General features: G+C 38.4%; 1 protein-coding gene across 31 annotated transcripts in view; it reads right to left on the minus strand.

Moving 5' to 3' along the window:
• Positions 1–4,480: 4,480 nt before the first annotated feature.
• Positions 4,481–16,045, minus strand: part of NEB (nebulin) — a 215,745-nt gene continuing 204,180 nt past the window's right edge. For 19 of the 31 annotated variants that reach the window (XM_040475065.1, XM_040475064.1, XM_040475070.1 and 16 more), the window contains 11 exons: positions 15,832–15,924; positions 15,184–15,276; positions 13,351–13,443; positions 12,960–13,052; positions 12,539–12,631; positions 11,384–11,491; positions 11,094–11,277; positions 10,749–10,841; positions 9,687–9,851; positions 9,265–9,371; positions 4,481–5,252 (listed from right to left, as the gene is read on the minus strand). In XM_040475065.1, coding sequence (XP_040330999.1) covers positions 5,079–5,252; positions 9,265–9,371; positions 9,687–9,851; positions 10,749–10,841; positions 11,094–11,277; positions 11,384–11,491; positions 12,539–12,631; positions 12,960–13,052; positions 13,351–13,443; positions 15,184–15,276; positions 15,832–15,924 — 1,296 coding nt within the window. In that variant the 3' untranslated portion in view covers positions 4,481–5,078. The remainder of the gene's footprint in view (positions 5,253–9,264; positions 9,372–9,686; positions 9,852–10,748; positions 10,842–11,093; positions 11,278–11,383; positions 11,492–12,538; positions 12,632–12,959; positions 13,053–13,350; positions 13,444–15,183; positions 15,277–15,831; positions 15,925–16,045) is intronic. The other 12 variants (XM_040475061.1, XM_040475060.1, XM_040475057.1 and 9 more) reach the window with 6 other exon arrangements.

Consider the following 16,045-nt stretch of genomic DNA (forward strand, 5'->3'; position numbering starts at 1 on the left):
TTTATTTTTTTGTATGATGTAAGAAAGTGGTCCACTTGTATTCCTCTGCATGTAACTGTCTAGTTACCCAACACCATGTGTTGAAGAGACCATCTTTTTCTCATTGCATAGTCTTGCCTCTTTTGTCAAAGATTAATGGGTCATATATAATTGTGCGTTTGTTTATGGGCTTTCTATCCTCTTCCATTGATCTGTGTGTCTGTTTTGTGCCATTGCCATACTGTTTTGTTAACTACAGCTCTGTGTATATTTTGATATCAGAGATTGTGCCACCTTCAGTTTTATTCTTTTCCAATATTGCTTTGGCTATTTCGGATCTTTTGTGGTTCCATACAAATTCTAAGATTATTCTACTTCTGTGAAAAATGGTGTTAGGATTTTGATAGGGATTGCATTAACTCTGTAAATTGCTATGGATAGCATGGACATTTTAACGTTATTTGTTCTTCCAATCCATGTGCATGGAATATCTCTCCATTTGTGTTGTCTTCAATTTCTTTCATCAGTGTTTAATACATTTTGGACTACTGGTCTTTCACCTCCCTTGTGTGAAGTTTATTCCTAGGTAGTTTATTATTTTGTGCAATTGTAAATGGGAGTGTTTCCTTAATTTCTCTTTGTACCTCATTATTAGTGTATAGAAATACAATGGATTTCTGTATATTAATTTTGTATACTGCAACCTTACTGAATTCATTTAGCAGTTCTGGAAGTTTTTTGGTGGAGTCTTTAGGGCTTTCTATGTATAGTATTCATGTCCTCTCCAGATAGTTGAAGTTTTACTTCTTCCTTGCCAATTTGGATGCCCTTTATTTCTTTCTCTTCTTTGATTGCTGTGGCTATGACTTCTAGTACTATGTTGAATGAAGGTGGTGAGAGTGGACATCCTTGTCTTATTCCTGACATTAGGGGAAACACTCTCAGTTTTTCACCATTGGGTATGATATACGCTGTGGGTTTTTCAGATATGGTCTTTATTATGTTGAGGTATGTTTCCTTTATTTTGTTGAGGGTTTTTATCATGAATGAATGCTGTACTTTGTCAGATGCTTTTTCTTCATCTGTTGAAATGATCATGTGGGGGCATCTGGGTGGCTCAGTCTGTTGGGTGTCCAACTCTGGCTCAGGTCATGATCTCATAGCTCATGAGTTCAAGCCCCGTGTCAGGCTCTGTGCTGACAGCTCAGAGCCTGGATCCTGCTTTGGATTCTGTGTGTGTGTCTTTCTCTCTGCCCCTCCCCTGCTCACACTCTGTCTCTCCTTCAAAAATAAATAAAATATCCTCTTGATGTAATATGTCATGTTGATTGACTTGTGAATATTGAACCACCCTTGTATTCCATGAATAAATCCCACTTGATCGTGGTAAATGGTTTTTTAATTTTTTTTTTAATGTTTTATTTATTTTTGAGACAGAGAGAGACAGAGCATGAACAGGGGAGGGGCAGAGAGAGAGAGGGAGACACAGAATCCGAAGCAGGCTCCAGGCTCTGAGCTGTCAGCACAGAGCCAGATGCGGGGCTCAAACTCACAAATCGTGAGATCATGACCTGAGCCACAGTCGGACACTTAACCCACTGAGCCACCCAGGCGCCCCAGTGATTTTTTTTTTTAATGTATTATTTGATTTGGTTTGGTAATATTTTGTTGAGGCTTTTTGCATCTGTGTTCATCAGAGATATTGGCATGTAGTCTTTTTATTTTTGCTTTCAGTGTCTATCTAGTTTTGGAATCAGGGTAATGCTGGCCTCATAGAATGAACCTGGAAGTTTCTTTCTCTTTTTGGAATAGTTTGAGAATAGGTATTAACCTAACCTTCAAAACGTTTGGTAGAATTCACCTGTGAAACCATGTAGTCCTGGACTTTTGTTTCTTGGGATCTTTTTAAATTACTGATTAAATTTCATTGCTGGTGTTAAGTCTTTTCAAGTTTTCTGTTTCTTCCTGATTCAGCATTGGGAGGTTATATGTTTCTAATAATTTATCCAAATCTTCTAGGTTGTCCAATTTGTTGGCATATAATTTTTTCATAATATTCTCTTATAATCCTTTGTGTTTTTGTGGTGTTGGTTATTTCTCCAATTTAATTTCTGCTTTTGAGTCCTCTGTCTTTTTTTGTTGATGAATCTGACTAAAGGTTTACCAATTTTGTTGATCTTTTCAAAGTACCAGCTCCTGGTTTCAGTAATCTGTTCTATCTTCTTAGTTTCTATTTTATTTCTCCTCCAATCTTTATTATTTCTTTCTTTCTCCTGGTTTGGGGTTTTATTTGTTCTTTCTTTTCTAGCTCCTTTAAGTGTAAGGTTAGATTGATTGTTCATTTGAGATTTTTCTTGCTACTTGAGATAAGCCTATATTGCTATAAACTTCTTAGAACAGCTTTTGCTGTGTCCTAAAGATTTTGGACCCTTGTGTTTTCATTTTCCTTTGTATCTATGTAATTTTTTTTCTCTTTGATTTCTTGGCTGATGCATTCATTGTTTAGTAGCATGTTATTTAACCTCTATGTATTTGTGTTTTTTCCAGATTTTTTTCTTATGGTTGATTTATAGTTTCATAGTGTTGCGGTAGAAGAAGATGCATGGTAATATTTTGATCTTTTGAATTTGTTGAGACTTGTTTTGTGGCCTAATATGTGATCTCTTCTAGAGAATGTTCATGTGCACTTGAATGTGTGTTCTGTTTTAGGATAGAATGTGTCTTCTGTTTTAGGATAGACTGTTCTGAATATATCTGTTAGATCGATCTGGTCCATTGTCTCATACAGAGTCACTGTTTCCTTGTTGATTTTGTTTGGATGATCTATCCATTGATGTAAGTGGGGTGTTTAAGTCCCCTACTATTACTGTATTACTGTCAATTCCTTTATGTCTTTTATTAGCTGCTTTATGTATTTGACTACTCCCCAATTTACAATTGTTATATCTTTTTTTAAAAAAGTTTATTTATGTAAGTAATCTCTATACCCAACATGAGGCTCAAAGGTGCCCCCAATTGGTATATCTTTTTGTTGGATTGTCCCTTTTATGATTATATAGTGTCCTTCTTTGTCTTTGTTTTAGTGTTTTTTGTCCTACGTAAGTATTGCTACCTCAGCTTTCTTTTCACTTCCATTTGCATGTAGGTGGCATCAAGATGGATCTTGCTTTTTTATCCATTCCATCATCACTTTATGTCTTTAGATTGGAACATTTACTCCATTTACATTCAAAGTAATTATTGGTAGGTATGTACTTGCTTTTTTGTTACTTGTTTTATGGTTGTTTTGTAGTTCTTCTCTGTTCCACTCTTCTCCTCTTTCCTTCTCTCATGGTTTGCTGGCTTTCTTTAGTGATGTAGTTGGACTCCTTTCTCTCTTTTTTAAAGGTTTATTTTTGAGAGAGAGCGCAAGCCGGGGAGGGGAAGAGAGAGGGGAACAGAGGATCTGAAGCAGGCTCTTTGCTGATAGCAGTGAGCCCAGTGCAGGCTCAAACTCATGAACTGTGAGATCATGAACTGAGGTGAAGGCAGACACTCAACCGAGGCACCCAGGTACCCCTGGATTCCTTTCTCTTTATTTTTTGTGTTACCATTAAGTTTACATATAACATGTCTTTTGCACCTCGCAGTCTATGTTAGGTTGGCCATTAAGTTTGAACCCGTTCTTTGGTTCTTGCCCTCCCCTCCCCAACATTTTGGGTATAATGGTGTCATACTTTACATTCTTTATGAATTTCTTAATTTTTATGCTTAGTTTTACTGCTTTTGTGTTTCCAAGTTTTCTTATATTATGGCCTTTCCTTTCCAAAGAGTCCCCTTTAATATGTCTTGTAGGACTGATTTCGTGATCATGAATTACTTTTGTTTTGAAACTCTGTCTCCTATTCTGAATGATAACCTTGCTGGGTAGAATATTCTTGGCTGCAGGTGCTTATCTCTCAGCAGTTTGAATTATGTTATGCCACTCCTTTCTGGCCTGTGGAGTTTCAACTGAAAAATCCCCTGATAGCCTTACGGAGTTACTCTTGTATGTAACTTTTTATTTTGTTGCTTTTAAAATCTCTGTTAGTAATTTTGCCATTTTAATTACTGTTTTTTGGTATGGAACTCCATGACGTTGATTTTGTTGAGACTTCTATGCCTCCTGGATCTGAATTTTATTTCCTGCCCCCTTTTCCGAGATTGCCAAGGGCATATTGGAGGGGGCAGGTCAACGGGAAATAGTAGTGGTGGGACTTGCTGTGCCACTGAATTCCTGGTTGTCACCTGCTGATCCCATAGCTGTTTCTAAAATGTTATCAGCTGAGCCATAAGGGAAGCTTACCGAACACCGTATAGATCTGAGAAAGCCTATGCTTGTGCATTTTTAACAGTACATTTTTTTAAGGTTTTTTTTTTTTTTTTTGGTGAAGTCTAATGTAATGGATTTGCTTTATTGAAATTTTTTATTTGTAGATCTTAAAACTATTAAAAAATAAGTCATTACATCAGTGGTGTTTAAGCAGAATTATAGACTTTATTAGTTACTAGCTTATCAACAGTTTATATCAACTGTCACCTTTATAACTTCAGAACTGGAATAGAATTAAAAGCATCAGCATTCGGTAAGCAAGAAAAGGGGAGTATTTCTGCCATTTTTTCCTTAATGTGTTTAACATGTTCAGAATCCTGGTATTAAATGTTAAACATTTTCATAATGGAGAAAGACTCTGGGTTGATACAGCAATAACATTGCATAGACTTTTAAAATGCCTATTCTATAATTAAACTTATTTAAAAATCCTATGGAAAATTTGCTAATGACAGTTTTAAAAATAATGAACCTATGGGTTTAATGTTGTCTCTTAAGTTTTATATCCAAGTCCAGAAAATAATGAAGTAAATCTAGTTTAATAATTGAACAGATTGGTGATATTAACATTTGTTTTCTTTGAAGAATTACCGAAGTTCATATAGAAACAAATTAAGGGATGGTATAACTATTAGTCATATTGACACAAAAAGATCATTAGGCAGCTTGAGTAACAGTGGAGTGTCTGAACGGAAATACTGACTAGAGGTTCTGCAGGTCCTCTAGACAGGTGGGATACTTGAAATGCTTAAATAGCCTCCACGTAGTTCGCTGGCAGCATGCCGGTCCTGCCGGTCCTCTGCACAGTGCCATACATCCAACCTTCATCAATCGCCTGAACATTTACAATAGCATCTCCATCTCTGAAGGACACCTCATCTGCATCAGCAGCCATATAGTCGTACATGGCACGGAAGATTTTCTATTTGTGAAGATGAAAAAAGGTAAAAAAAAAAAAAAAAAAGATACATATTAGATTTGCAACAAGTACCCTAAACACCTAGTTTTAAGGTCTCTTACAACTTACTTCACAAATTTAAGTTGCACAAAATAGAATGAGCAACTACCACCAAGAAAGTAAAAAGACTACTCACAAAATAGGAGAAAATATTTGCAAATCATCTATCTGGTAAGGAATTACCGTCCAGAAAATATAAAGAACTATAATTCAATACTGATAAAAGGTGGGGGGGGAAGGGCAAAAGATCTGAATTCTCCAAAGGAGATGTACAAACAGCCCGTAAGCTCCTGAAAAAAATGTTCAAACCTTAGTAGTCATCAGGGAGAACCACAATGAAATACCACTTCACACACATGAGAATGGTGATACTCAATAACCAGTTTAGGGGAAGATATGGAGAAATTTGAACCCATATAAACTGCTGGTGAGAATGTAAAATGGTACAACCACTCCGAATAGAGTTTTGGAAGTTTCTCCCATCTTAAATACAGAGTTAGCATATTCCGGTCCTACGTAGGTAAATACGTCCACATAATAACTTCTACATCTGCCACTGATAGCAGCCCAAAAGTGGAACTAACCCAAATGCCCACCAACTGATGAATGAAGAATGAAAAGGTGAGATTTTCATACAATGGAATATTATTTGTTGATAAAAGGAAATGAATTATTGCTGTATGCTACAACTAGATGAACTAAGACCATTAAGTTAAAAGAATCTAGTCACAAAAGATCACATATTGTGTGATTTCGTTTACATGAAATGTCTTGAATAGGCAAGTAGATACAAAGTACATTAGTGGATCACTTAGGATTGGATGGTGGGGGATGGGGAGTGACTGTTGATGGGTACAGGGTTTTTTTAGGGTGATGAAATATTAGGAAATTAGATTATGGTAGTGGTTGAATAACAAAATCACTGGGCCTGTACACTTCAAATGATGAACTTAATAGTATGTTAATATATTCATAAAATTGTATGAAAAAAGAATGTTTTATATATAGCCTTTTCTTCCCTTTTGAGGAAGTCAATCTTGTGTTTTGGAGAAGAAAAATTTGAAAAACCATAGCAATATTGCATATATCCCTCACTTTCGGAATTGGGGTGCATGTTAGTAGTAAAAGTTGCTACAAGCTATCCTCCACATGTTTAAACAAACAAAAAAACCTGTAACGTGGGAGGGGAAAATGGGGAATTAAAATCAACAAGCATAAAGTTTTAGTTAAGCAAGATGAATAAGCTCTAGAGATCTGTTGTTCTGGAGATCTCTAGAGATCTGCACACACAGCCTTGAACCTATAGTGAATAAGAATGTACTGAACACCTAAAAATGTGGTAAGGAGGAGGGGCTCCTGGGTGGCTCAATCAGCTCAGCATCTGTCTGTGTCTTGATTTCAGCCCAAGTCATGATCTCGTGGTTCAGTTCATGAGATTGAGCCCTGTGTTGGGCTCCATCTGACAGTGCAGAGCCTGTCTGGGATTCTCTCTCCCTCCCTCTCTCTGCCCCTTCCTCCCCCTCATCTCAAAAATAGTTTTTTTTTTTTAAATGTTTTATGTATTTTTGAGAGCAAGTGAGTATGCATGAGCGGGGGAAGGACAGAGAGAGGATCTTTCTGAGAGAGAGGGACAGAAGGGAGGATCTGAAGCAAGCTCCATGTTGACAGAGAACCTGATGGGGGCTTGAACCCATGAACTGTGAGATCTGACCTGAGCCGAAGTCAGATGCTTAACCGACTGAGCCACCTAGGCACCAGCACACACCCCCCGCCCCCAAATTTTTAAATATGGTAAGGAGGTAGAGCTCATGTTAAATGTTCTTAGAATAGCAAAATAAGATTTTTAAAAACTGTAACAATTTGGAGATAAAAACAAAGATTGAAAGTGCCCAAATTTTCTTGATAGGAACAGGCACTAATTAGTAATTAGTATATAACCTACATATTTTTTCCTAGCATTCTGAAATATACATACATATATTCATATTCAGCGATGTTTCCCCTTTCACGCTGTATAAGTAGAACAATACTATAAATAATACTTACTGTTCTTTCCATTTAATACAGCTTTGAGGTCTTTCCATATTTTAGTAATATCACAAATTAGCCAGGTCTATACTTTTGGTCTTTTAATTGTTACCATTTTTTCTTACACTAATCCCCAAATGTTTGTCTTCAGGCAAGTATTTTAGAAAAAAAAAAAAAAGCTTTTAAAGGTGAAAGGTCAAATGGTATGTGCATGTTAATTTTTTTATTCACTACCATAATGTTCTAATATGCTACTTTATTGTTTTAATTTGCATATTCCTGGTTAGCAATCATGGTGAACATCTTTTTTGTTGGGTGTTTTATTTCTTCTGCTGTAAGTTGTTTATTCATTTGCGTACAGGTCTTTCTTATTTTGACTGGAAGGGGAATAATTTGTCAATGAATTTTTGAGTGTTATGCTTTTTAGATATAAATCTTTTTGTTATGTATGCTACAAATATTTCTTCCAGTTTGACATGTTTCTTTTTGTTACAAAAACACTTAAAGTTTTATGGTTAAATATATGTGGTCTTTTCTTACACATTCCTAGGTTCTAGAACTTGCTGAGGAAGGTCTTCCCTGTCCCCAGTATTATAAAAGTAGTCTCCGCTTTTCTATAGTATTTTACAATTTTGATTTTTTTTCCCCCCTGCTAATCTGTAATTCTTTAAGGGTCCATTTCTGGACCTCATCTATTTTCACATCTATTCCCATGCTAAGATCCATATTTAATGACAATTTTATAGTATGTGTTGCTCTTAATTTGGTTAATAAGTTCCTATTGTCACTTTCAAAATTTACTTGATTATTCTTGCATCTTTAAGCTTTCAAATAAATTTTAGGATTAATATACAAAATGGTTTAAAATTCCTCTAGGATTTTGACTCGAGTTGCCTTGAATTTATGTATTTATTTCAGGAAAAATGACAACTTTACAAGATTCCCTTCCTGAAATATCATGGGTCTCAATACTTAGATCTTTATGGCTTTTAGTAAAGATAGTTTCTTCATACAAATATTTTTATTTCAACCCTAAAGAATTGATGTTTTTGTGATATTACGAATGAGTCCAGGGTTTTAAACTAACAGTTTTTTAAGTAATCTGGTGAACTGTAAACATGATTTGACTTCTCTCTTCTTCTTAACAAGGGAAATCTAAGATAATGACGTGTTTATATGTGTGACATGGGCACACATACGTATATTCTTCAAGAATGAGGGGCGCCTGGGTGGCTCAGTCGGTTAAGCGTCCGACTTCAGCTCAGGTCACGATCTCACGGTCCGGTCCGTGAGTTCAAGCCCCGCGTCGGGCTCTGGGCTGATGGCTCAGAGCCTGGAGCCTGCTTCCGATTCTGTGTCTCCCTCTCTCTCTGCCCCTCCCCCGTTCATGCTCTGTCTTTGTCTCAAAAATAAATAAACGTTAAAAAAAAATTAAAAAAAAAAGAATGATTCCAAGCAGCAAATACAGTAAGATAGTGGGTAGGACCAATGAGCCCCAAATGATCATTTGCTTTAGTTTGTTCTAAATCACTGAATAATGCTTTTTAATTAGAGTTTGGGAATGAGAGGTTTCTGATATTACTGGTAACATGAGATGTGCATTAAAAGCATTACATGGAAGGAAAAATAAGATAAAAACAGGGAAGGAAACCCTAAGACAGTCTCTTAACTACAGAGAACAAACTGAAGGGTGATGGAGAGGAGGTGGGCATATAATGGGTTAAATGAGTGATGGGCATTAAGGAGGGTACTTGTGATGAGCCCTGGGTGTTGTATATAAGTGGTGAATCACTAAAGTCTATTCCTGAGACCAATATTACACTATATGTTAATTAACTAGAATTTAAAACTTGGAATTAAAAAAAAAAAAGACCAGAATAGCGATAATCATTATTGCACATATGAAAAGATAAGAATGATTTCAGTAAGCTCCTGATTGCTTACTTACCCCCGCGGTAGATGGGTGAGATGGGATAGAGGATACCGTTGTCTGTTGGGTGGCAACTGAAGATGATCGCTGTTGTGGGAGTTCCGTGGTTTTCGCATGTTTGTAAGCTACACGGTAGGGGAAAAGTAGTTTACGAGAAGAAATGGTGGCTAGACGTCATTTAATCAGTGTCAAACAGTGGAGCAGGGTTCTCTTTTCCCCTAACTTAAAAAGAACGATTTCCAAGAAAGGAGACTCTCATAAAAGTTAATGAACGAAACATCTGGTTTCATGTGCTTCGCCACACTTCTAGGCTTTTCTCATCATTAGAAATGATTTTAAAAATCCAGATTAAAAAAATTTTTTTAACTGAAAGCATCTGCCCTAGTAACCCAGTCAGCGGGCGGGCCGCGACTGTCCAGGGCAGGGCCACCCACTTGTACCTGTGGAGGTGGCCGAGAAGAAGACGCCGCCGTCGCTGTAGGTGGAGAGGCGCTGGTCGGCCGCTTCCGAGTGCTCGGACTTGTCCTCGCCGCCGCCGCTGACGCCGCTGACGCTCAGCGCGCTGGCCGACCGCGACTGCTCCCGGCTCCGGCGCTGCGCTTGCGCTGGGGGGGCGGGGGAGCAGGCGTGAAACTTAACGCGGTAGCAAAGCCTGACTGTAATGAATCTCAGTTCGGTGGGGTGGGGGATTTGCGAAGCGTGGTTTTCGGTAGACTTCCACAGATTAAACCCTCGAAACCCTTGTATATCATGTGGTTGTCATCCTCATTTTCCACATGACAGCTGAAGTGACTTACCGAAGGGCGCGTGACTGCTAAACGGTACAGCCACGCTTCAAGTCTCAGCCTGTCCTGGCCCACAACCCCTTCCCTCCACCCTGTCCGTTTTCCTGACTCATCAAAATTCACAAACTCCACATTAAACTCCTCCAGAAAGCCCTCCCTCACTTCCAAATTAATTTAGATCCCTTTCTCTGAGTTCCTACAATTTGTATGCAGACCTTTAAAACTGCATGTGTCAGGGTGTAACCACTGATTTACTTGTCTCTCCATCAGGAGAATAGACTGTAAATCCTTTAAGGACAAGCACTATGTATTATTCTACATTTTAACATGAACAGAAGACACAAAGGCATGTGGCCTGTCTTGTTAATAATCTTCCTGGATGACATAAGAGTGTTCAGAAAGTTGCCAAAGGTCAAATTCATTCTCTTCCCGGTGCCTATGTATTTTTTTCCATTATGTCTCCAATAGAAAGATGTACTACCTTTTTTTTCTTTAGAAACAAAATGATAATACTGGGGCCTAAGGAGATTTACACGGAGGCAGTGAGGCAATCTTTCCCTGATATAAATTTTCATAGAAAATGATGTTGTCCCACCGGTCAGGGAGGTGTTTCTTTGCGGAATGACAACTGAGAACACTGAAGACCCTTGAGTTTCCTTGAGGTCACCGATGCTAGCCCACTAAATGGTGACATTTATGTCATAAGCTATAACATACCATTAATCATGTGTAAGCTTCGTGATTGTATATTGTCTTCTGCTGGATCATAGTCAAAAACTGAGCCCGGATTAGTACGCCAGACACGTAAACCTAAGATTGGAAAGCAAAGCATGAGCTTAATTAACCACAGGACCACTAACACCAATTTAGCTTAGTTCTCAGAGGAGAACAAAGCAGAAGAAAGAAGAGAGATCAGCTTCGCAAGCCGTGAAATCAGTTTTCTTTTACAACTAGTGAAAACAGACTGAGGTCCCTTTATCCTTTGCCTTCCTAGCGGTAATTCCACTCCTGTTCTTCTACCCCCTCAGTTTAGAGTTGATTTTCCTTGTAGGCCTCATATACCTGTAATAGTCTCCTGATCCTGGTCATTCCGTTTTTGTTCCATTTCTACCACTTTTCTCTGAATACCTCGGTAGTTAATGTCACTGAAGTCCTGTGTGTTCTTCTTTACTCGTTCAGTGATAGGGTCCGTCACCACTGGTGTGAAGCAACCCTTGTGTTTCTCAAAGTCTTCATGATATTTCACCTGAAATTTCATTAATTCACTTTGTAAAAATATGACGGTGTGATCATTTCCTTTTCCACCTGATCCAGCAGGCTGGCCCGTCAATCCTGAAGAATCCCGGACTCACCGTTGAGATGTGACGTTGGGTCTCCCGCACCCGTCTCATCTCTGGAGTGTCTAGGACATAGGCAGCTTTGCCTTGTATTTGTTTCCGGAAGCTATCAGAATAAAGAACCTGATAGAGGAGAGACCATGAATTAAGTCCAGGTCATGGTACTGTTCTAATTCTGAAGTCTCAAAACTTTTCCAGCACATGGAGATAAAAGTAGCTGGGAAGGGAAGCTTGAGTCAACTGAAAAGACCCAGTGATACCCTTGACTAACGGCTGAACAGATTAGCATGAGGACAAATAGGCAGGGCTCTCATCAGGAGAGAAAGGACAAGTTTTGTCTTTGAAAATGCAACTCTGATTTTCAAGGGAGACAGAGCACAGTAGAATTTCAAAGAGGATCGGAAGAAATTGGTCTCTTGGATTTGCTGGGAATTGCAGCACCAGCAGACTGGATGGTATTTGGCACTAGGTGATTCTGACATTGAAAACAACTATCCTTTTAATTTTTTAAAAGTTGAATTAATGTATTATTTAATCTCTACCCCCAACATGGGGCTTGAGCTCATGACCCTGAGATCAAGAGTTGCATGCTCTTCTGACTGAGCCAACCAGGTGCCCCTAAACAACTGTCCTTCCAAACAAGTGATCATTTTCACAGGTTTATGTCCAGATTTCATAAACCCATATGTTAACACAGAAATCAAGGTCCTCCAGACATGAAAAACCCAAAATACCAGAGCCAAAGAAGGCATCCACCTCAGAGTATTACCTGTTTCATAGAATACCTTAAAAATAAAGGAGAGCAGAAGATTGAGGCTGTTAGGAAGTCAATTTGTTACAGTTGGTTATGTAAGACTACCTAGTTGGTTATATAAGACTACCTTGGAGTAAAATAAAGGTAAGAGAAAACATTGGCAATTAACTTGTTATTTCTTAGTATGATCATTTGGAATTTAAAAGCACAGTTGTGTTAATTTTAATGTAAATTTTCAGTTGAATGAGAAGGTGCACATTTTTATGGTGTTAAAAATGTTATTTTCCAAGATGTTGCATTTCTTTTTTTTCATTTTAGTGTGCTTTCCAAGTGAATGAGAAAGGCGTGTTTCTATGATGTTAAAATGTTATTTTCCAAGTTGTTGCACTACTCCTGTGTTTAATCCTAGACAATACCGAGCTAATGTTTTCTTGGTTGCGCTTAGCTCGCTCCATCTCTGGAGTAACAGGTGTCGGAGTTGCTTTTCTCATATTCTCTTTGTATAATACCTAGAGGAGTCAAGAGAGCATCCAGACATCAGAAAGCAGAAAACCAGTTCTGAAAACCATCATCTAGCTTGTGTTACGGCTCAATTATATCACACTCTATAAGAAACGCATCAGGGAGATAAAGCCATTAAAATGTTATTGTATAAAGCCAGAGAAGAAGAAAGAATTAAATCAGTTTGAGCTGGAGGGGTTGGCTGGTTGTTTTTAAGTGGGTAAAGATGAACTTAAAACAAAAGTTCTGGGAAAAATGTGAGGTAAATTAGTGATATAACCATGATTGCCAGGCTTATTAAAAGGGTAACGATTTCTTTTTTCCTCTCCAAAATACCGAGCTAAAGTTTTCTTGATTGCGTTTGACTCTTTCCATCTCAGGAGTAAAGGGTGTAGGGGTCGCTTTCCCCAGGTTCTCTTTGTATAACACCTGTGAGATACAAAGTTGGACCCGAAAATCACCAAGAGGCAATATTCAGGCTATTAAATATAATGCGATTTGGGGAAGAAAACTCCAGGTTTAATCTACTACATTAGTGAGAACAGCTCTCGAGAAGAAAGCTTAAAAAAATAGTTAATGGCAATAATACATGTAGTAGGTCATTTACAGGAGATTCTAAAAAAACTGGCATTTTGCTGGTTTTTAACCTGGGATGGAGTTAGGAGCAGGCCAAACTGCAGGGGTTACTTTGCAAAGTTAAAAGCACTTTCGTTTCTCAAGACAATACCGAGCTAATGTTCTCTTGATTGCGTTTGACTCTCTGCATCTCTGGCGTGACAGGGGTTGGGGTGGCTTTCCCCACATTTTCTTTGTACAAAACCTACGCGGGTCCAATGGATCCAAAAAGCCAAAAAGAAAAAAAAAGTTACAGTTACCAAAAGATTAAACGGAATAGATAATTTGTTATGAGGTTCAGGGTGTCAAACCATTTAGGCAACAAGGTTAGGCGGAAAGAGGTATGTTTCCAAAGGAAGCTGAGTATAGTTACAGCCAGACACACATTTCCAGGGTAGGCCCCTGCCCTGACATCCTGGCAGACCGCCTGACAGAACTGCAGTGTGCCCCAAAAAGGATGAAAGACAGCCTTCATTTTCCCACTAGTCTATGAATTTCAAGCACCAGACAGATCATCTAGAAAGGACTGTAGGGGAATGCGCTTGAGTGACACCGAGAAGGCGGGGCCGGTCCCTACACAGGAGTGGGCGACTGGATGGTTGGTTGTGCAGCAACTCTGTGTATAGACACATCCATACAATCCTGGGCCCACAAACAAGGATTTCTCCTACTCTTTTGTTCCCTGCTGTCATCCGTGCTCTGTCTCCTACTTTAGTTCACCAGCAAACTTCTCAGTAAGGAAAAATGTTCTCAGCGATTACATCATTAGCATCACCATAAATCCTTTACCTCTGTGTCTCCCTTCAGTGTCATTCATGGGGAATGGGTTTGGGAAATGATGTTCAAGAGAAGGAATTCTGTTCAAGTAATGGTTCTCAAAGTGGGGTCCCTGAATAGCAAGCTCAGCATCGTCTGAGCGCTTTGCTAGAATTGCAAATTTGCTGGCCTCACACCAGACCCAGAAAATGAGAAACTGTGGGGACAGGACCCTACAATCTGATGTAACAAGTACTCCGGGTGATTCTGATGCCCTGTGCTCAAGTACTGGAGAAACCCACACATAGCGCTGATGTGAGGGGTCGCAGGCTTCTTCCTTACACAAGCTAGTGTCCTCCCCATACGAATCCCAATCTCCGCTCCCCCCCCCCACCAGTAATCACTAAACATATATAATATCACAGAGCACAGGCTTACAGGAAATGGTTTACTAAAGCTAACAGTTAAAGACCATGCTAAAGACAAAAAAAACCACTTAAAATTGGTAAAGCAAAAACAGTTCGAGTGACACTTTCCTTTTTAAGTAAATTGATAGTCATGTGCTGAAATCACTAGTGGATCTTAGTTTTTTCATTTCTATGAGCACAGTACCTCCAAACAATCACATGGGGATTTGAGATTGTTAGAACTCAGTTTTGTTATCCAAGCAAACTAAAAGACAAGTGTTTTTTTTTTTTTTTTAATATTTAAAAATATCCGATGGAATAGAAATGTCATTATCCTTGAAGAAGAGAATCAGGGGTTATTTCCCCAAGGTCTCTTTGTCTAAATCTGACAGGATAAATTAGAACCAAAAGTCATGGGTGCAAAAGCTGAAGAAGATCACAACTCCAATGTTCCAGAAAGAGCTCTCATACCTACCATGCCACCCCCCAAATTTCATGAGTGCATAAAACAAAGAGACCTTGAGGATAGTAGATAGAGAGTAAGTTTGGGGAGAGATGAAAGGATATTTTATTGGAAAATCTGTTACTTCCTGATATTAGAACTTTATGGATTAAAGCAATCTTGTTATTACAGGGTTAAAGCTAAGAGTAGCCTTCTAGGAAAGAAGGATACATGTGATAAACAAAATTCACAAAATTTAAGTTGTTTTTTTAAAAGTAGGATTAATAAGTATTATTTTAAATCATCAAAGAAGAAGTTTTTGCTTTTCTTGCCAAAGTACCGAGCTAATATTTTCTTGATTGTGTTTGACTCTCTCCATCTCTGGAGTGACAGGTATAGGGGTTCCCTTGCCCATATTTTCTTTGTACAACACCTGTGTGATGAGAAAGCATCCAGAAAAAAACAGCCGTCAGTAATATTTCATTGGTTTTAAGATTTTAAGGACGAGTTCAACTTCCTTGTTACCACATGACACAGGAGTTACAGGTTGACAATTTGCCACAAACTACTTTAATGGCAGCCAGTCTTGGGCTGGGGAAGAGGACCGTAGGGCAGCAAGGACCTCAGCTGCTGGGGAAAGGTTGTCAGTTATTCATGTTATTGTTCCATTTCTGTGAGCACACGGCCTCCCAATCACGTGGGGGTTTGAGATGGTTAGAACTCGGTTTTGTTGTTATCCAAGCAAATTAAAGACCAGTGGCTTAAACAAAAATATTTTAAAATATCAGATGGAATAGAAGTCAATTAACTAAAATTAAAAACTGAAGCCATAGTAACAAGGTAAAAATGCAAAAGTATGTCTTTTTGCTAAGTGAGGTATGTTAGAAACAAAGGAAGGGTAGTGGGTTTTTAAAAAGGAATAAATGTTAAATATCTATTTAATTATGAGGTTAAATGGCATCTTCTTTTCCCTTTCTTTCCAAAATACCGAGCTAAGGTTTTCTTGATTGTGTTTGACTCTCTCCATCTCTGGAGTGACAGGTATAGGGGTTCCCTTGCCCATATTTTCTTTGTACAACACCTGTGTGATGAGAAAGCATCCAGAAAAAACAGGCATCAGTAATATTTCATTGGTTTTTAAGATTCTTAAAGACAAGTTCAACTTCCTTGTTACCACATGACACAGGAGTTACAGGTTGACA

This window comes from Herpailurus yagouaroundi, unplaced genomic scaffold (assembly GCF_014898765.1).
Source record: "Herpailurus yagouaroundi ecotype Mexico unplaced genomic scaffold, PumYag 140, whole genome shotgun sequence".
Lineage (NCBI taxonomy): Eukaryota > Metazoa > Chordata > Mammalia > Carnivora > Felidae > Herpailurus > Herpailurus yagouaroundi.